Genomic DNA, 21,246 nt, shown 5'->3' with positions numbered 1-21,246 from the left:
GTAGTATTCTTTCCCTTGTTGTCAAATTTAATTTACAGATAAATCGATTATTAGCACTAATCATCAATCAGCAATTGAGTATTAATAAATTTAAATTGCACACTCCAGGAAATGGCTTTTGGATGCAGCCTCCAGTCGCTGAAACGCGTGGAGGCTTTCGATTTGCTACATGTCTCCGCTGCCTGGCAACGACGCCACGCTGCAACTTGGGATTTGTAGTTTAAAAGAGCCATATTTACACTCTGTACATAATCGTTTCCAAGTAAATAGACTACCTTGCCCACAATGCAACGAATGCGGAACTGACTGCTCCCTTTGGTCACGTGTTTTACTCCATCCAAGCACAACAATAACAAAACTGTCAATCTGTTAAGACTCTCTTGAGTGGCGTACCTTTTTATTGTAGTTGTTCTTTAGACACCCGGCGTCGTTCATATTCAAGATGAAAGAACTGTTTTCATTCATTGTTGTTTTTCTCGGTGTATGTGTGATGGCTGGGAAATACTCTCGGGAGTTAAACGAGCCCATCAAAGCTGGCGACGGTGATGAACAGACGATCGAATTCAGGGTATCCAAGTTGAACCAGGTGTGGAACAAGGCTTTACGGGTACGTATGATCAATTCGATCAAAGATTTATTATGTGGTTGGAATCACTTCCGAGCCAATATGACACATTGCATCTTGAGTAGTGAACAAACGTTTCCTACAAGAAAAGAAAAATGTGTTGTATTAAGTTTGTAAAATACACTAACCTTAAAATAATATTAATTTTTGTTCTTCAACATATATAGCTTAAAGTGATGTGTTAAGCTATTATGCTATAATGAATTAATGAACTGTAGTGCTTTAAAAAAAAAAAACATTCATATGACCAATGAATGAACTACAGTGGAAGGGAAACAAATTATGCGGACCTTTTGGCATCTTTTAAATCAAAACCCATTTTCCTTTGTATTTAGGTTTGTACCAGTTAACAAATCTTACAAAAATATTAAGAAGGATAAATAAAAAATAAAGAATCATAAAAGTGAGTAATGATTGAAATGTTCATTTTTGATTAGCGGAACAAACATTTTAACACTTAGTGTAATGATTTCCTGTGTTTTGGCAGATGAAGTTGTCACCTGTGAAGCAAGCTGAGCTGCACAGTGACCTGAAAATCCAGGAGAAGGCTGAGCTGCAATGGAAGAAATTCAAGGTTGAGGGACTGGATGAAAACGGAGAGAAAGAGGCCCAAATCCGCCGTAACTTTAATGGTGAGGCTGTCTCTGTGTCAATTGAATTTTCTTTGAGGACATGGATTAGTTTGTTATGATCAGAAATAATCAACTTGTGTCTGAATGGTTGGTTAACTTTTAGTAGTAGTACAGTATATTCCTTTGTTTTGATTCTCATTGGGGCAACTTCGTAGCTTGTCTTTCTCAGCAAACATTGGTGAGTGACTTCAAAACCTGCTGTTAATTACATCTGGAGACAGAGATGGTGCCTAAAAAATGATCAACAGTACATCACCTTTGCAAGGATGTTCTCAGAAGGACGTGACCACTGAGCTTATAGTGTTACATATATCTCTGTTGCAAAACTGCTGATGAATATGAGAGATGGGTAGAGAGGGTCATAAACATAGATGTCCTTGAATATTATGAGCTCAATTTATGGATCAAGCACTTATTGTGCATTTTTTCACTCAGCGCATAGTTAGAGAACAGCAAATTGTGCAAAAAGAACTGAAACATTGAACACTTGGGCATTACTCAAAAGATTAGACAGTTAGTGTATTTTCCTTTCACCCTCAAATTTCACCTGAATGCCAAATATTCCAATTTATTGTGAGTAGTGCATTCTCTGCACAATGTTTACAGCACCAATGATATGCTACAGGCATGTTTAGTTTGAAAACTGTTATTTGGACTGTTTTCTCTCGCTCATCTGTTCGTCATTAGGTGACAGAAGTGTCAGTAGTTTGTGATATGACATGGGATGTGAATAATTCATCAACACCTGCATCAGTGGAGTCCAGAAGCCATCTGGACTTTACTTCACATTTCACTTTGCACTGCATCAGTGTCCTTGGAAAAAGAAAAGAGTCAATGCTTCTGTGTTGGCTAAATATCATTGCTGAAGGCGCGGACCATAAAAGACCTTCATCACTCCTACCGTATGTATTGGGGGCGTATACTATGTGCTTGTTTTACTAGCCGGTTATTGCAGCTCCTTTAAGTCACCTGTAGCCATAAAAAGTTAAATGAGTGGATCGTTTGTGAGTTTGGGGACCATGAGGGTTGGAGGCACTGAATGTGTGTGTGCTCTCGCCACTAACTGGTTAATGAGTGATACGAATGGGTTACCACACCATGTGAAGTGGTGCTGAATTAGCTGCTGTAATAACAGTTTACTGGAGCAGCACAATGAGGACAGAGCCAAGTCCAACACTGTGTTGATGCAAAGCACTTCTTGGTAAGATGCTGATACTTTATGCTGCCAACTGTGAGCCGCAATATATATTTTTTTTTTATCCCTCTGAGAAACAGTCATGCATTTAGCCGTCTTGAATCAGCTTCATGGTGAAATTATAATCTTTATTCGATTTAGTGTATTATTCTGACCTGTATTTATAAAGTATAATTGATCAGTTTCAGACTTGTGGATTGAAACAGCAATATGAAAATAATCATGAGATTTTCCTCCACAACATGGAGTTCAGTTATTGTATGAGTAGGGCAACACTTAAGGGCTCACAATTTCAACCAGGCTTTATCAAGTCTGTGAAGATTTTTTTTTCTTCCAAATACTAGCTTTATATTTATTTAGTTATCAATGCTCCCCCTTAGCAACTGAAGTGTTTTGCTTTCCCTGCGCTTGATAGTGATCCTGGCCAAGTATGGAATGGATGGCAAAAGAGACACCAGACCCCTGGAGAGCAACTCTCTCAAGGACCATGACGTTAGAGATGGCGATATATTTGAAGATCCCAAACTGGATAAACTGTGGAACAAGGTATGTGTTTATATGCAGGCAGTGTGAACAAGTGGAAGATCTATGACTGGCCAAGTCAATGACCAGACCTTAACTCAATACAACATTCATTTTACCTCTTAAAGAGGAGATTGAAGGGAGAAGAACCCCCAACAAAAACAAACAATAATTGAAAGAGGCTCGAGTAAAGGCCTGGAAAAGCATTTTGACTGAAGAAAGCAACAGTCTGGTGAAATCAGTGGGTCACAGGCTTGATGGAGTTAATACAAGTCAGACTTATGCCAGCAAATATCAAATGTTAGTCACTTAAAGTTAATGTAATCATGTCTGTTCCAATATGTTTACAAGCTTGAAAAGCGGGTGGCTTCAAACAAAAGCTGCTCTGTTTGGTAAGAAATCTCATTAGCTTGCATATGATATCTGTCAAATGTCTCATTACTGTGTTAATGGCTACAATGAGCCTCTCCTGCACAACTTTTGGAAACTTTTAGTGCCGCTCTGAGGCCTAATGGTCCTGTCTGTCTCAATCTATGGGATATTTGATGAATGTTCCAAAACAGCAAACATAATAAAAGGTGTACGTTGAGTCTGAGAGTGAACAAATTCTAGGAATAAAAATCAAAGCTGCTTACTCGATGTGGAGTGACTCACAAATTAATCAACCCTCTGGCAAATCTAAACAATTTTTGCTTGAGGTTTTGACACTAGTAAGCTTGTATTTGTGCGCATTGAACCATTTGGTACAATACTCATTAATTCCACTGCCATGCCTTTGTGCGTTATAGAAGATGACATGTCCCAGTGATTTATTTGACGTCAAGTATGTCTACGTACAATCATGTGCTTTATGCTCTGCCGCCAGTTTCATTTGTGTTTTGTCGGGCAGGCAAAAAGCTCCGGGAAGTTCACTGAGGACGAGCTGCTGAACCTGAAGAGAGAGTTTCAGCACCACAAGGACAAGATCCATGAGTACAACATCCTCATGGATACTGTGAGCAGGACAGAGGGTGAGCGTTAAACCATTATCGTCCTCACAAGCACGTGAAGGACACGTATTACATACTTATTTATGTTCACACACTTTTGGCCAAGATTTACTAAGATCCCAATATGTGGATGAAACATTGACCATATTTTCTAATTAATTATAAAAAAATAATTACATGTTCACTAAAAGTTACGGGATTGGAATGACTTGAATGTGACAACATATAGTTTTGGTAAACCTTTCCATTTGGATTGCAAACGTATGAAATTAGTTTGTTTCATCAAACGTTTATTCTCTGTGACTGTGGTACAAGTGGGTTCATGACCTTTGAGGCATGCCATTATCAAGGATTAGTGGGTTTATTGGAAGCAACGGTCCTCCACTGCGCATGCCTCCACCTCGTCCATTAAGCCCACCACGTCAGGCATTAACTCTGTGGGATACACGTCTGATTTTGCATGATCATCGACAAAACTCACAATGGCTGGATGTAAATTCTCTGACAACTAGCTCATGAATGCCCAGAATGCCTCGCTGCTTTTGTGTGCTTGGCTGAATTGAAGTGTGACTGCAGGTCGTTTGCACCTTAATTGCCACAGACACGCAAGTGCCTGCTTTACATGTCACGCACTCGGCTTCATAAGGATCACGACCCTGGCAAAAGCACGGGAATTTTTTTATTTAATTCCTCCGTGAACGTGCATTGCTTGTAAACACTCGGTGTAGACTGGACGATTTTGAAATCCCCCCCGGACATTTTCTTAGGTCTCTAAGGTAGGACATATCTGGAAAAAAGAGGACGTCTGGTCACCCTAGTTTACTGCAGAGGGTGCGGTGCACTTGTAAAGGAAGAATTGTGGCAAGCTTGATACTACAAACAATAAAATGACATGCAGGGCCGCAGGTCTTGCATTTGACACGTGTGACATACTGTGTCGCACGTGAACAGCCACCAGCTCACACTGCATGGCCTTGACATCACGTTAGCTATTTGACATATTATACGGCAATGTGTTTAAAGCCGCCGCCGGTCTCCTCTGGCTAGGACTGACACTTGCCACCCGTTTTGTGACAGAACCTTTCTGTTGGAGCGCACCACTGTAGCATGTGCCATGAACCTGCCGCAGGTACTTTTCTGCTTGTCTGATGCACTTAAATGTTCAGCCAATCATAGGCTGCCTGGGAGGGAGTCTTTTTGCTTCCACGCTGCCTCCACCGCCACCTAAAGCTCTATATCACTGTCAAGTGTAACTCTCACTAGAGATTTGGTGATATATGTAGCAATTAGTTTGTTGCCACAAATACTCAGACAGTGTTTGTTTGGAAACACAACATTGTGTTTTTAATCTAGTGCTGAGTGTCGCGCTCATGTTCTGTCGGAGGAGCAACATGAGCTCCTTCTACGGTGGAGGTAAAGCTCTTATGGAATTCTGCCTCCGGTATTGTCGTCTGTCTAAAATGATTGATGGTCTTGACATTTTTCTGTCATTGGGAAAAATGGTTGTCAGTGATGGGAACTATTTAACTGTTTGGAAGATGAGCGCTCCCTACTGCCCATTTAGATGAACAGGTCAATCAATGTCACCAAGAAGCCATGTTGTGGTGGCCCTGCCAGAACTGGCTCAAGCAATGGTTCAGAGAACAAGTGAAATGGGTTTTTAAAAAAATAAAAATTATCAAGTACAAAGCCAAACTTAATATTTAACATTTTCTGGGCATTATATCTTGTTCAAGCAATAATACAGACTTTTATCACAAAGAAATCTCAAAGAGCATCAGGAATATTAATAACTAACTCCTGATCTTAACCCATAAGAGGAAAACTGAAAGTCTTGTATGTCAATATAACGTATATATATTTGCATTTTGTTACTTTGTCAGATTCAAGTTAATTCTGTGACCACTGTGGGCTTTTGTTTCCACTCAACGGGGTACCAACCATATTTGCCTCTGTTGACCAGCCACCACTTTTGCAGATACGCATGTCATTATTTGGGCATAATGATAAACAACATTAACATTACAATGCATTTTATTATTGTGGTTGCAATTTGAAGTCAACATCATATCAGCCAAAATAAATTCACCAATACCGATCGTGCCCTTTCTACAAAATGAATGCCATATAAAGAAAAGGGCAAATTGATGTTAAACGTTAGTAACCTCCATCTCTCGTAGCAAGAGCAAATGCCTCAGCACACTTGCCTTCATCATTGTTTCCATCACACGTCCTCCTCTTCACATCATCTTTTAAAGTGCTTTGACTCCCGACCTGTACCCCTTCGATTCCCAGAGATCCACAAGAATGTAATCTCACCCCTGGAGGGTGACGGCAAAGAGCAGGCGGTGCAACAGAAGCATACGGAGCTGAAGCAGAAGATGAGCGACCTCAACCAAGGCTTTGCGCGCCTCCGTAAGCTCAGCCACGAGGGCTTCACAGAGGACAGCGGTGAGGGGAAACACCCACACATTATCATTATGTTCAGCTCTCACCGAGTCTGTCGGCAAATTCTAGCTTGCTGAGTCACTGTTAGTCTTTCACTTCAACCGCGGTCTCTCCCTGTTGCGTTCTCACTGCCTCTTTTCGCTCTCAAGCTTTTGTATTCAGTGCATTTATGCCGTTTTCACGTGTGTCGATTGTCACCGTAGAATTCCGGGAGCCTCGTGTGATTGAACTGTGGGAGGCTGCCAAGAGAGCCAACCTCAGCAATGATGAGCTAGACTCTCTCAAGGTAGGCTCCACATCTGCTCTGACTCACATCTATTTGTTTGTATGGACACACGTTTGCAGCTAGAATTTTTCCAATTCAAGAAATTGTTTGAGCCTTTGTAAAATCAACTCAACGGATAAGATTTATTGACTTAAGAATGTCAGACGGCCATGTGGCTAATTTGCATAAGAGCCCAAGGAGGGACAAGCACTAGCAGGGAGACCCCTTGCTTGTCATAAGAGATTAAATGCAGCTCATTCTGTTCTTATCATCAGCAATACAGTATCGCACTTCGTGGCCGAAACAGCCACACGTCACATCCACTAACCGCTCTATAAGCATCATCGTATTTTGCCTCTTTGCTATTTCTGGTTTGCTTCTTTGGGCTCATCACAAAAAAATACACGAGTGGCCTTAATCGTTTGGATGTGCACTGAAGTCTTACAAGATTAGCGAAAGTCATCTTTCTTCTGGCGTAAGTATTGGCCTAACCTCTATATTTTGGGGTGTTTTTGAGGAAGACATTTCCTGAAAGGTTTGGTTGAATTGCATGACCTCGAAGATGTTTCCACTGAATTCTGATTATCGTTGCTAGTGAAGATTTCTCAGTAAGGTGTGCTGTCAGACAGCCCAATCATTTTTGGCCTTGGCCCAGGAGCTTTACCTTGGAGTCCTCTCCGCATTTCATTTAGTTGAGTTTTATATTTATTAAAGTTGCTATTCAGGATCAGGCTGAATTTATTTATTTCTTCTCTCTAGCACAAGTATCAAACTCAAGGCCGGCAGGCCAGAAAGCAAATCCTTCATGTCCTTTGCTTAATTTTCTGTTTGTTTCGTTCATTTAGGTAAAAAACCTGTACCAAAATTGAACATTTTGTAACAGGTATTCCAAACATTTTTCACCCAATTACTTTTTAAAGGAACTTATGGAGAAGTGACGGCACATTTTCCCCAGTCATGATGACCCTCTGAGGGAAACCATAACTAGATGGCCTTTTTTTGTTGTTCTTTTCTCAATTTAGGAGGAGCTGCATCACTTTGAGACCAAGGTGGAGAAGCACAGCCACTATCAGGAGCAGCTGGAACTTTCCCACCAGAAGCTACAGCACGTGGAGGCTTTAGGAGACAAACAGCACATCAAGAAGAACCAGGAGAAGTACAACACTCTGGCTGAGAAGACCAGGGAGATGGGCTACAAGGTATTTCAAGTCAGGTTAAGAAGTTTAGAATCGCTTGCATGAGTCGAGTTCAAATGAAAATCTCGTAAGAATTCAAAACCGACAGTGTTCTTTTTTCAGATGAAGAAACACATGCAGGACTTGCACAACAAAATCTCTGGTGAAGGTCTGGGCCACAATGAGCTGTGAGGCCATCGCTCGTGACAACACCGGTGAAGAATCAATGAATTCAACTAAGTATTACTTCCCCACTCATACTAACTCAGTTGAGCCACTGTAAAACAATGTTCGTTTTTCTACCTTAGTATTAGTGTGTTGAATTGTTGTCCAATCACAGAACAAAATTTTTTTTTGTACATACTATGAAAAAGATTCCCCTATGAACCAGCATTTTTGTAATGAATCATCAGATTTGTTGTATGTAATCAATAAAGTTGAAATATGACTAACAACATGTAAGGAACTAAAACTAAAGCAGTTGTAATGTCTGATTTACACAGTGGCCAAACTATTTTCACATCCATTGTTCCTACTTGGATATGCTGCAATAATCTGCAGACCAACATAAACGCTGTGTGGAAACAAAAATGTGACGAGGCCAAAACATTGCATCAATCTATAATATTTAATAATATGTGGCAACAACATACAAAGAGTAATTGGAAAAATAGAGTTTAATATCATTTGTTAACTCGGCAGGAATAAAATCATTTGCTATTTACAAGCATAGTAGTCTGGGAATGATATCCCCCGCAGTCAAAATAGCGGACTACTGCAGAGAAAGTCGGAACTCCCTGTGACTCCGCATCATAAGCTTTCTCCTCAGACACACAAGTCTCATAAAAGTAAATTGCTGTCAAATATTAGCCTATTTGTCTTGATGACATCAAGAGAGGGGAGGGGGAGTGGGCAAATTGGATCACACACACGCAGAGCTTTACCATTCATCTGTTTGTGCCGGACCGCAAGCATCGGCATCGATTACTGTGATGAATAATGGCACTGGCTTGACTGATCACTCTCTTCAGTCTTTCTTGAACTGTGCACCTGAGAAATAACTCTGAAGCTGCTTTTTCATTCAAACGATTGAACTCCGATGTGGAATGATCAGCAAGCGCGCCGGGCCTCCAAACACTCAAATGTATGTCAGGAGTGCCTGAGTTTTTCATGTTATCATCTTGTGTGTCCGCTTTGTGTAGAAATATTTTAATTTTGAATATAAATTTTGCAGCAAGTCAGCTGGGGACAAGGCTTTAAACAATGCTCCGAGTTGGAAAAATAAATTCAAGCTAAACCAATTAAAAGTTGACATTTCAATATATTGGTCAACAGCCTTTCTCTCCTCCAACAAGAGCCTTGGCAGATTTAGGTGTTCATTGCTTTTGAGTAACAGATCTATCCAAAACATGTCTTAGAATGGCTTACAGTTAGTTGATTGATGCTGTGGCACTATTTTGTTAAACAGACACGCATAGCAGAAATTGAACACGACTCCCACCATGTTTAGTAAAGCCAATGCCCTTTTAGCGCAAGTAAGCCAAGCTTTCAACGATTTATGAAGTGAAACGTTCTCACTTTTATTTACGCTCATCTTTGCACATAGGCCATGAGGCATTTGAATTGTGAGGGTCAGGAGCAAAGTTGTTTATGATGGCTGCTTTGTTGTCATGCGTCGTTACCTCTACATCCAAGGTTTCTCTCTACGCTCAAGTTTTGAGTCCTCCTCATAGCGTAGATGATGGGAGCTTTTACATAGATCTTTGATATTAACAGATTAGGGCAATACAGAAAAAACAAAAACTTCAATAAGTGATTCAGATCATGAATAAACCATGAATGTTGTAAAAATTGGCTATCTGCTATCCTTCGAATATTGACCTCCATTATGGCAGACAATCAAATACCAATCACGTGATCGATAACTACAATATCTAGATCCTCCACAACTGTGTGACGTACGTCTCAGTTTTTCAAACAAGAATAATGTATTGGGAAAAAAAAAAATCCGTAAATCTGCTTTACAGGGTGCTTAACTCGGGTTACCCTTCAAAATAAAGAATACAAAGAAGCTAGGCTTTGGAGTCAAGTTTTAGCCTCTACGCTCATAATACAAAGCACAAAAATATACAAAACCACAAATAGGTACAATTAAAGCAAATAATTGAGGTTTACAAGTGAAGTATGAATATGCAGGCTATTACTTTACATCAATACGCAGTCACAAACCAGACCTCTGAGGCATTTACTAGTCAGGTGTTCATTTTCTAAGTGGAATGGATTGTTCTGCAATTACTGGATGTTGTACAGTAAGGAGATACTTAGCTTATTTGGAGACTCAAGCGAATGAGCGCTGATCGCCATCCTCTCGGGTAGTAACAAAGTCAGCGCGGTGGCCCTTGCCGCCTGTCGTCCATCTGAGTCAGTCGGCCTTCCCTGCCCGGCGTGTGCTCCACTCCTACTCGCTGTGCTGTTTCCATGGCGCTGTTGTTTCCATGGGTGTACCTGGCAATGGAGCCATCTTCTGGATAGGACAGAGGTGGCACCGGGGGAGCATAAAGAAAAATGTCACGCACATATTCTTTATTTCTATTTATTTATGTATCTGATTCTGTTTATGATACTATGGAATTTTTGTACATACATTGAAATGAAATTGAAGAGGTCGCTTGACATTGTTGAGTAATTTCTTACTAATACAATGTTTTAAACTTTTTGGGGAATTTTAAATTAATACAGATTTAAGTACACAGCAGATGATAAAAGAGATATGCATATTTCAAGTGGAAAGATTTGACATGCTGCATTTAGCTCCCCTTTAAGTTTCTCATGCTTTATAATAGCTCAGTCTGCAAATATTCTGACTGTCTGCTGTATGCACACTTGCTCCATTTTTGCTCCTCTTATTTATTATGTTATTTGTTTATTTATTATTTTTCATCACTCTTATTTATTCATTGTTGGTGCCTTCTTGTTTTTATTTTTTGTGTTGTTTACTTGTATGTATATTGTGTACTATGTCTCGTCACCGTGGGATAGTGGGAACGTAATTTCGATCTCTGTGTGTCTTGGCATGTGAAGAAATTGACAATAAAGCAGACTTTGAAATTAAGGTAGCTCATATTAGATGACAGGTCAGAAAAAGCTCACCACATCTCATCACAAGGGTGGTACCCTGTAATGTACTGCTTTTTACTTTGACAGCCCAGCAACATACTTTTTTCCAATACATACACATACACATCAAACTCACCACATTGTGACTGTGGCCTGGGTGTGCTCAGTGTGATGGGCTGCAGAGGGCTGGAGGCTGGCACAGAGGATAGCATCCTAATCAGATCATCATCATCATGGGGATCCGCTCTCACACACGGCTGGTCTGCATGTGGACACATCCAAGTTTATGACATGTTGACAGACACAAGCATAGTGTTGCAATAACACACCTGGTGAATCAGCAGAAGGCTGTGGACCTGATGAAGCATTGCCAACCTAGAAAGGAAGCGTATGAATAATTCACGTATTTATCGGTGGGCAGCTTATGTTTTGCAAGTGTGTCGCACAATAGGCCACTTCTCACGTTTAATGAGGTAATATGCATACATTGTTGTAATCGGGTTCAACAGTCACTGAATTCTTATTCCCCATAGTAGCTCAAAGGTGAATTGTACACAACAGCGTAATCAATCAAATCTTACCTGCATCAGCAAACTTCTGCTATTTGCTGTGCGCCATTGCTCTGGTGTGATGTAGTTATCAAAACCATAACAGCACTGCAAAAAGAAACACAAGAGTTATTTGTTTAAGTCATTGTATCCAAACACGATTAAACGAAAGATGTGTGCTTTTATGGCCAAAAACAAAATGTTGAAATTCACAGCACACTGAGCTGATGACTCTTGATAATTCAAGAAACAGCGTATAAAGAAAAGCCATTTGTCATTCAGTCAACATTGCCTTCTCGCATTGTTTCTGCAGGTTTCATCACTACTCATAGCTGAAAATGCAGTGCACGCGTGCATACACTCACAAATGACTCGTTGGAAATCACAAGGCGCTCTGATGATAATATGCTCCTGACAAAAGAGACGACCTTTCCATCAGAGGCCATCAGAGGATTCATTAAACACAAGGTCACAGGTCTTTTCTGAGAGCCTTTGAGTTATCAAACAAATGTATCACAAGGGAAACACAGCAGCTCCCGGCAATGTTAGACAGAAGCTCAAGCCATGTTTTTTTTTGTTTTTGTTTTTTTAAACAGACAAGTGTCCAGTGTAGTGGAACCTTTCAACAAATGCCCCGAAGGCCATAGCATTTGTAGTCAAGTTTAGATGCTTTGGGGATGAAGTTAGAGATTTACAGAAGTTAGTTTGGAATAGGGCTGCAACTAATGATTATTTGAATACTCCATGAATCTGATGATTATTTTGTCAATTAATTGATGACTCAGAGTTAGAAAAAACTGTTTTTAACTTTACATTCCTTTATGCAAAAATAGGACATTATTTCAAATTTGTAGTGCAAAAAAACTAATTATGATTCAGGTACTGCTGTTGACAAGCTGAAATTCAGACGATTTGGACAGTTTCGAATTAGAAAAGGTATCCAAGCGATGAATCAATTATCAAGAATCATTATCGTTTAATTCACTAGGAGTTTGTCATTAATTGATGAGTCGTTGCTCCTCGTCCAGAACTGAGCTAATGAGTATATTGGTAGAAGGATGATTAGGATGGAGCAATCAGGCAAGTTACACCCAAGGGGCGCTATTATTTCAGTAAATATCCTTTTTGTGACATTTTGTTCAGTGGTGTTCTGTACGATTTTTCCAAATAAAATATTTACCTTGACTAAAAAAAATTTTGTGAAACACTGACCATGTCCATTGAAGATGTGAAGCTTTCAGTACCTGTCTTTCTTCAGAAAGTGCCCTTCCTTGCCAGGGTATGGACTTGTACTCAGTGTCCAGAGGGGGCGTCCTCTCACCGGGCCAGGAGAGAGAGCACGGCAACAAAGCCTGGCGCTGAGGCTCCGATCCTGGCAGACCTTTTGTCAGTCCTTGGTTCTGACTTCCAAACGTGCTGTCAGAGGAGTGCTCTTGAACTGCTGAGCAGTCCCTCAGGGTTCTGTTCTGGATCACACTCCTGGGTGTATCATAGTGTTGTCTGAGCAGGTCATCGCTAAGCCTCTGAGCAGGTAGACTGGTCAGGGAGCCAAATTCCTCCCCTGCTCCCTGAGTGGCCATCTCCACACTCCCTGTACAGGAGGAGAAACTGCCCGAACTCCCGGTCGCTATCCCAATGCCGCTGTCCAACGAGCTCTGGCGCCCGCTGTCATGGAGACCCCGAGGTTGGAGTTGCGTGGAAGATGGACCACAGCTTCCCATCACAGCAGAATATAGGCGGTCATCTGAAGAGGTCAAGGCCTTCAGCGTGGATGAGCTTGACGCCGTCTCGCTGGGGAGGTGAGACTTCGCAAAGGGCTCTGCCCAGAGCGGACGTCGGCTCCCGTAGCTGGTATCTGATTGGCTGGAGGAGGAGCTGGACATGCTGCGGTCGTCCCCGGCAACAGATGTGCTGCAGCTGTAAGTGGAGGCTGAGAAGAAAGTCATCAAACCTGCTAAGTGGTTTATTGACTGAGCTCAAACATTTTACAACACTTCTCTCATTAACTTTTGTAGAAATCATGAAAGCGTTCGCCCATATCATTATAATTGGCACAGATGATGTATGACCAGTCAATAAATACACATGGAATGCCTGCAATTAAAAACCGACAAGAACTTGGCTTCCCCCTATCATATAGGCTCCGATCCTGGAGAGCAGGATGGCTTGGGGGTCCACAAAATAATTTGTGAATAATTCCATTGTATCCATTTAACAACGCATACCTATCTTGAGCTGTAATAAATAAACGACTCCTTTCTTTGATCCACTTAAAAGCTCTGATATGATTGTGACATATGTATCATTACATAAATCTGAGATCCCTGCATGAAGTCTTTTTTTTTTTTTTTTTTTAAAGAAAAAAAGTTATAGCATGCTGATCTTTTTTGACAAAAGGCAACTTATGAAACTAACTTTAAAATATCATGGCTGTTGTCATAATATTTCAACTTTTTGCCTCCACGCAAATCGGCAACTATTCAAGTCCCATAGCACTTCGGAGTACAGATGGTTATGTCTAATTAGTGTCAAGATTATGTAAGTGTCTTTAGAGACATTTCAGCATTGAAGGGGGTGGCTGGATCCCAAACAATTGAGACAAGATTTACCTGTGCTGCTTGCAAGACTGCAAGTGGACAGCATGCTCAGTCTTTTCTCCAGCTCTGAGGCTTCCTGGTTGATCCGTTCTTCAACTGATGCCGGATCAGCATTGGGGTTCTCTGCTTTCAGCATCAACACAGAAAATTGGTCAGTTACAATGAATTCCTATCCAGGGAAAAGACAAGCGAAGAAAACAGATGCTTAAGTGTTGCAATGTGAATGTTGCTTTGGACATTATTTTTTAAAAAAGGTATTTAGCCAAATTAAAATGGCTGTGCTGGATATAAAAAGAGCAACTTTGCTAAAAAGACATTTAATTCATGTTGCATGTCTGCATAATGGCAGGAGAAATGAGGTGAGCGTGAGCACATTGCAGAGGGTCATTTTGTGCACCCAGGTGACAACAACCCAAACCCTGGATGGGTGCCTCGGGGCTGTAACCGCTAATGCTTCACATGCTGATGCCAAATTTCTTCACAACATTTTTGTGAGGTGTCAACTGACATCGCTTCTAGATGGCTAGGCTATGCTAATTATAACAGCAGTAATGTCGCCAGGCCCTACAGCACACAGCCTTTACGGTTTTTAGAAAAACTGACATATCACAAGCACATTTAAATGAACACATGCTAAAAACAAAATTCAAAAAGTTTCAATCAACAACAGCTATGGTGGGGGCATGAATGCATTAACCCCTGTTTTGACACATTACTAAGAATCTGAATTACCTGACAAGTGTGAATATTAGTTTCAATAGCAATGTGGTGCATGAGGAGCTAGCTCGCTTCCTGTGGCTGTTAACACGCAAGGCACACAGTCAAGCAAGCACGTTTGTTTCTATAAAAAGGTAGCGTCAGATCTTTGTTCACATCTCGTGCCTCTCCTCAGATGGCTCGAGCACATGGTGTCTTAGAAATGCCTGCCAACTTAGCAACACATCATTTCACAAGTCATGTTCAAAGGGCTTGACCCCACTAGTCATAGGCTGACCTTGAAGGCTTTGACTATGAGACGTTTCCGTTTAGCATGACAGCTGAAACAAACGCCGAACGATTAACAGGGAGCAAAACATGCACGTGTGTCTTCACCTGGCAGGGAAGGTCGCAGCCCTTGCGGGACCCTGTTGGGATTGACGCCTCTGACAATGCAGTCAAATAGAAAACTGATCTGCTCTGCCTCTGAGCAGGACAAGAAGAAAACGCCGGCCCCTGCAGCAAACATGAAACACAGGGAGAAAAAAAAAAAAAAGTTACAAACACTAACGGATGCAATCTATGTTGTACCTTCTTTATACATAAAACCTGGTTGTGTGTAATGACTTGCAGATTCTGACAAGACACCAACAAATGTGAACAATACGGAGGGGGACCAAATACTTCCTGCAATGTATTTTAATGGGTTCTTTTTGATAGGCTTCTGATTTGGGAGCTGTTAATGTCAATAAATAATCCAACAACAACAAAATTGCTTATTGTGTGGAGGTAAGTACAACATGTAATTAACAAATACAGTTGCATCCAAATACATGACAGTATTGTAGGAAAGTTAATTTAGTTGTCTTGAGTTGGTTGTTTTAAGTTTTAATCACGTTAACTATCATCGTGTGTGTGTTTGTGCATGCGTGCGCATGCGTACTGAAGGACATGGAAAATTGCTGCCATAGCACACTGGGCTTTAAATGACTTGAACCTATCAGACGTCTGACAGCTTTCCAAACTCTGCCGCGGATCATTTATTGCTGCCTGTGTGGATGTAATTGTGTGTCTATGTACATATCTTTGTGTGTTTGCAACACGAACATATGTGGACCTGATAGCCAGGGCATGAGCTCCACTCCAAACATCGATTCGAGGGTGCAGCTGCTGGCTTGTTACAACAGCTTGCCTACCAACATAAGCGTGTGTGTGTGTGAGAACGTAGTCACATTTATGAAGTCTCCAAGTCACAATTGCCTTTATACTGCCAAGTAAACATGCTTTGCACAGCAAGGCTGCCTGCCGCTGTGTGTGGTGGATTTGTCACCTTGGTACTTGTCAACTCTGCAACCCGAGGTTAGAATCTGAGTACTGACTGAAAGTGTGTCGTGGTGCCTCTCGAGGACAAATAATCTTTCCGCAGCAGTATTAGAAATCCAAATGATATTTTGTTTGTTTGTTTGACAGCACGCTTAAGTGTAACAGGCAAATGAGGGTTATTTGATCATTGATTAGTTCTAAATGCACTTCTCCAAAAGTGCAATCTAGTGAAGAACTGTTCCTAATTATTTGTAATCATTACAACTCATTACTCTGCACCATTTGGCACTGATGAGCATTTGATCATCAGCAAAAGTAATCGTAACTTGACATGCAGAAGCCAGACGACAAGCAAAAGAATACGGTGCAACATTAAAGTGTCTCTCGTCATGTCACACACAACTTCATATGCTCTCATGAAAGAATTCAGTAACTTTTGAGTAAGTTTTCTCCTTCATCAGGAAAGTGGTCACTTTACTTTTTCAAGTTCATTTCTAAGCCTCGAAACCCCAGGTACATTAGGACCTGCAGGGGAGCTAAACTGATTGCTGCCTAGAGATAATTCACTGAAATAAGTGTCCAAATGTTGACATTTCATAGCTCAGTGAAATGTAATGAAACACTAATGGCTGCCTGGGGGGGAACAAATAAAGCTGAGGGAATGTGTTAGCAGAAATACTCAATTTTTCATTGTTTGCCAAACTTTGAGCTCAGCTGAATTTTGAAATATTATAAAGCCTATCATAACTCATTTTATGACAGGCCTAAATAAATTATGTTATATAAAACATGACTTACTATTACTTTTCAATATTCCATTTCTCAACAAAGTAAAAACGAGCAAACGCACGTGCTTTTGCATAATACATTTTTTAAAGATCCAAGACTCAAACAAGAAAAAAATACCACAACATGGATTTTTGTTCAGATTGAATGACAGTTATATAGATTTTTGTGCTTGTACTTTGAGAGTGTAAAGATCTGCTCTGCATAATAGGGAGGGCTGCTTTTAACGTTTTACATCTAAATAAGGAAAGCAAAATATTAGAAGCACCTCTTCTAGCAATGCAGTACAGATCTGCAAGTTAAAACCACAATAATATTATTGTCTTATATTTGAGTCGTGATAAACCTAATATTTTTCTGTCAAACAAAATGTAGCAATATCATCTTTGTAAATGCATAATTTTTGATTCAGCTTTTATATTGGCCCTCATTACATTGTGCAGCGGGCCTAAAGTTGTGATTTGTGGCTGTCAAATTCTTTTCAATACAATTCATCCACTTACTGCATTCTTTTAAGAAACACTCAGACAGCCTGCCACGCCTGTCGTCAAGATTGCTGGGTAATAGATCTCTGAAGCCAATAAGACGACAAGAAAAAGCTGCCGTGACACCAGGAAGAAATGTGATTGGCTGAACAAGCCTGACAAGGATGCCTGGTATTAATAGCAGCTGGTCATCGGAGCACGGAAACAAGAGCCCCCATGGTTAGTCGGGTAGGAGCCATGAGTCTGGACGCACATACTGTACACACATACCTGTCCTGTACATACAAAGCAATGTTGGGTGGGAGTAATGACCTGGATTAGTTACACTAGTAGGTCTTATTCTATTTGATTTAGTCCCTGGTGCTCAGTTCCACCAAAAATATACACTCGACTGTTACAAGGTACACTTGCGAAATCGAATGAGATCCAATACAAGACTTGGATCTTTCTATATTCTGCCATTATTAAAAACAAGAAAACCTTAACGTCTCTACAAAGCAGCATGAACTCTAAGTTGAAAGAAAATCAAAGTTGAAAAAACATACTTTTCATTCTAGACTCAGAGTGTCACCATCATATGGAGAGGATTGTGCAGTCTTACTTACAGAATCCGCAGCGAGTCCCGCCCTCAAACACGAAGCCGTTCGGCACAGCGCCATATCGCCGTAACGTGGACAGCTTCCAGTGACCGATGATGACGGGAGGGAGGCCCCTGCTAAGGCCCAGTAGGTTGTTGCACAGGTGCAGAGAGGCGGGGCCAGTCTCCAATTTGGTACCAGGCTCCACATTGACACCAAATCTGTGGACTGCAGGACCAGAAAGGGACAATAGTGCTTCAGACAGAATTGTGCCTGCGAATATTCCCTTTCACCCAAGTCAGGCGAATAATCTAATTGATCTCAACTGGACTACCAGAACAGTTCGGTCCCAACTAGTTGGCCAAACAAGCTTTCCCGGAATTAAGTGAATAAGTCGTCACAACATAGCCTGAAGGAATATAAATATAGCCATGGATCGGCCCACATAAAGTTTTTGTTGGCCAACAATTAAATGTGACAGGTCACTGGATACGTGAAAGCCACACTGTAAAAGTTGATCTGTTTGAAAATTTACAACAGCATAAAACTATTCTCCTAAAAAATAAAGTGACACTTTCAAGGCAAGAATCTTCTCAGCAGACGTCTCCATCTGCAATTCCACCACTGACCTTCTCCCAGGCTGTAGCGTACATGGGCATCCCAGGCCAGGAGAGCTTCTCGACTGTGGAAGCCCAGCACCAGTGTGTGTGACAGGCACAAAATAGAAAGGGTGACGCTGACGCCGTCATAACCAGGCCCTGGTTCCACACCATAGATGCCCTGGAAAAAAAAAAAAAAAGCATCACTAGTATTGACAAAATATATTTACTTTTCGAGCCGGTTATACAGTACGGAACAGAATAAAGCAGCCATTGAGGTGAATGGAGCTCAGCTTTCCACAGCTGATGTCTTATTGTTAGGATCGGAATGGAGCAGGGCGACCAAATGCAGCTTGGACCAGGGTTTATTCAGGGAAAAGGGAATTGGAATGGAGCATGAAGGGAAACAGACAGGAACTGGCAAACTCATCTAACATCATCACAAAACAACAACATGACCGACTGACCGACCGACAGGGAGGGCAAACAGAAAACGACCGAGGGAAAAACAGAAAGACAGAGACAAGAAATAATCCGACAAGGTTGTGACACGCAGACAGGACTTAAATACGCCACAGGTAACGAGAGTCAGATGAGAATGATCACACTGATCATGGGCACACACGAGGGGAGGGGCGAGCACACAGGCACACGGACAGAAACTATGACAATATGCACATAATAAAACAACTGGGGACGAAACATGACACTTATTGTTCTCTTCTTCTTTACAGCACAACTGTTGAATTGGAACACTCATTTTGCCAAGGTTGCTTCCAGATACGTTTCATAAATCGACAATCCGTTTCACACAATCCAGGTCATTCTGGATACCAAAGATGCCGCCGATTTAGAGAAGCAAAATATTCCCCTTATATAAGAGAATAGTTTGGGATTGCATTGTGCCCATTCCTACTTTCAATAGAACTCTTGCAATGTCCTATAGATCTCATTGGATTGGGCTTCTGTACTAAAGATTGTGAGTGATTGCGGGGTACATCGAGTGCGACAGCAACAACACAGAGCAAGGCTGCCCGCTTAACCAAAGGGATTCACCAGAGTGCTGCACCAAAAAGCTGCATTAATAAAAAATAAAAAAATTAAAAAAGCTGTGTACCTCTAATGTCACGCCGAGACGCTGCTTGGTTTTCTTCTTGTCTTTGTAGGCCAGCACAGACAGACAGTCTGCGGGGGACACACACAATGTGACAAAAGCTTTACACGTTGGCAATGGCCTGGTGCTTAATAACATCACACAGAGTAGCTTTTGTCTCATTTGAGCTGTGAGTCTGTCTATGCAACAGCTGCCATAGCAAACTCTAAAACAATGAGCTGATCCACTGGCACAGCTGAGAATGACAATCACTGTACACCCCCAATCACACACGTGCACATATTCAGTCCACCTCAACAATCTTTGCCTTATTTCTCAAAGGACGCATGAATTTCCTATTTTGCATATCAATAATGATGCCACTTTCAGTTATTGATATTTTGTTTTTTAAATTACAAGCCCATGAAGTCTTATGCTAAATCTCCCACTTGTTGTTGTGACTGCAGACTTTCCTGATAATAAAGTTTGGAACCACAAGAAATGTTTGCGCAACATCCACGTGTTGACGGGCAAAGTTGCATTTGAGCTCCTGAGAGGCGCACAACTTGCGCATGTCCAAATAGTGTATGGTTACATGCAAACATCTTAATCACAATGTTGCAACGTGTCAGATGAAGTGAATATAAGTGAAATGAAAATGAAAATAAATACTTACCTGCCACCGGAGAAGGCTTCCGAACGACAACCCATCGAGATTTCCACTGTGAGTGCAGAAAGAAAAAAAGAAAACCAAAAACTTCATGTATGCTCCCAAAGACCACGTTCACAATTTGGAAGTTGATAAGAAGATGAAAAGTTGAAAATTTCACCTTTTTGCCATCTCTAAACTTGACTTGTCCCTCCGCGACAACTGTATCCGTCATCTTCTGACATGGTTCCGAGCAGCTGTGTGTATGTGCGTGTGCGCGAGTGTGTTTTGGAAGGGGGTGACTTGGCTTTTCAAAATAGCCTCAGCAGGGCAAGCTGCAATTCCCCCCCGCCAGTCACGGCAGGCCCCCCATCACCGGGCCCCAGCCGAGTTAGTACAGTTGTTGTCTGAACTTCACGACATAATTGGATTACAACGGCATTACTCGCACATATTTTACTTATCTCCAAAATCTGACCCCCAGTTGGTGACGGACTTGTATTTAAGGAGCGTTAGCCTTGTTTAAATAACTAAGTCAACTCTCAGTAGAAAGGTAATGTTGGACAATTAAAGCACTCGGGGAAAAAAGTACCGTATTTTCTGGACTATAAGGCGCACCAGACTAGAAGGCGCAACTTCAATGAATGGCCCATTTTAAAACTTTGTCCATATATAAGGCGCCTTATAGTCCGGAAAATACGGTAAGCAAAATTCCTGTATTTATAGTTCATGAACGATGACGCAATATGAGAGCATCCAAATGAGAAATGAGATCCAGCTCTATACCGCTTACAGTACACCCTGGATTGGTTGTCGGGCCAATTTAGATGTTTCAATGAACATGATTTTAAAAGATGAGAGGAAGCTGGAGGAACCATAGAGAACAAACACCACACCAGAAGGCCATAGCCCACATTCAAGTTC

At 41.2% G+C, this 21,246-nt stretch overlaps 2 protein-coding genes across 4 annotated transcripts; one reads left to right on the top strand and one right to left on the bottom strand.

Annotated features, from left to right (window-relative positions):
• The first annotated feature begins 315 nt into the window (after positions 1–315).
• lrpap1 (low density lipoprotein receptor-related protein associated protein 1) lies at positions 316–8,323 on the top strand. Its single transcript, XM_037253238.1, has 8 exons — positions 316–607; positions 1,113–1,257; positions 2,868–2,998; positions 3,864–3,984; positions 6,259–6,414; positions 6,615–6,697; positions 7,699–7,875; positions 7,975–8,323. The coding sequence occupies exons 1-8, from the start codon at positions 443–445 to the stop codon at positions 8,041–8,043; spliced, it is 1,047 nt and encodes a 348-aa protein (XP_037109133.1). The 5' UTR covers positions 316–442; the 3' UTR covers positions 8,044–8,323.
• Positions 8,146–20,660, bottom strand: dok7 (docking protein 7). Of its 3 annotated transcripts, none has more exons than XM_037253226.1 (12): positions 20,504–20,660; positions 20,350–20,395; positions 19,698–19,765; positions 18,611–18,761; positions 18,009–18,209; positions 15,206–15,325; positions 14,126–14,239; positions 12,761–13,446; positions 11,550–11,624; positions 11,298–11,343; positions 11,105–11,230; positions 8,146–10,372 (listed from the first exon to the last, which is right to left on the bottom strand). In XM_037253226.1, the coding sequence occupies exons 1-12, from the start codon at positions 20,555–20,557 to the stop codon at positions 10,236–10,238; spliced, it is 1,824 nt and encodes a 607-aa protein (XP_037109121.1). In that variant the 5' UTR covers positions 20,558–20,660; the 3' UTR covers positions 8,146–10,235. The 3 variants fall into 3 exon arrangements, with proteins under 3 accessions (XP_037109121.1, XP_037109104.1, XP_037109112.1); XM_037253209.1 differs by having other exon boundaries at positions 8,146–10,375; positions 20,504–20,658; XM_037253217.1 differs by having other exon boundaries at positions 8,146–10,375; positions 14,126–14,236; positions 20,504–20,658.
• Between the last annotated feature and the right edge of the window lie 586 nt (positions 20,661–21,246).

This window comes from Syngnathus acus, chromosome 1, assembly GCF_901709675.1.
Source record: "Syngnathus acus chromosome 1, fSynAcu1.2, whole genome shotgun sequence".
In the NCBI taxonomy this organism is placed as follows: Eukaryota; Metazoa; Chordata; class Actinopteri; order Syngnathiformes; family Syngnathidae; genus Syngnathus; species Syngnathus acus.
The sequence above is the reverse complement of the archived record's forward strand: the minus strand, read 5'-3'. Positions and strand labels throughout refer to the sequence as shown.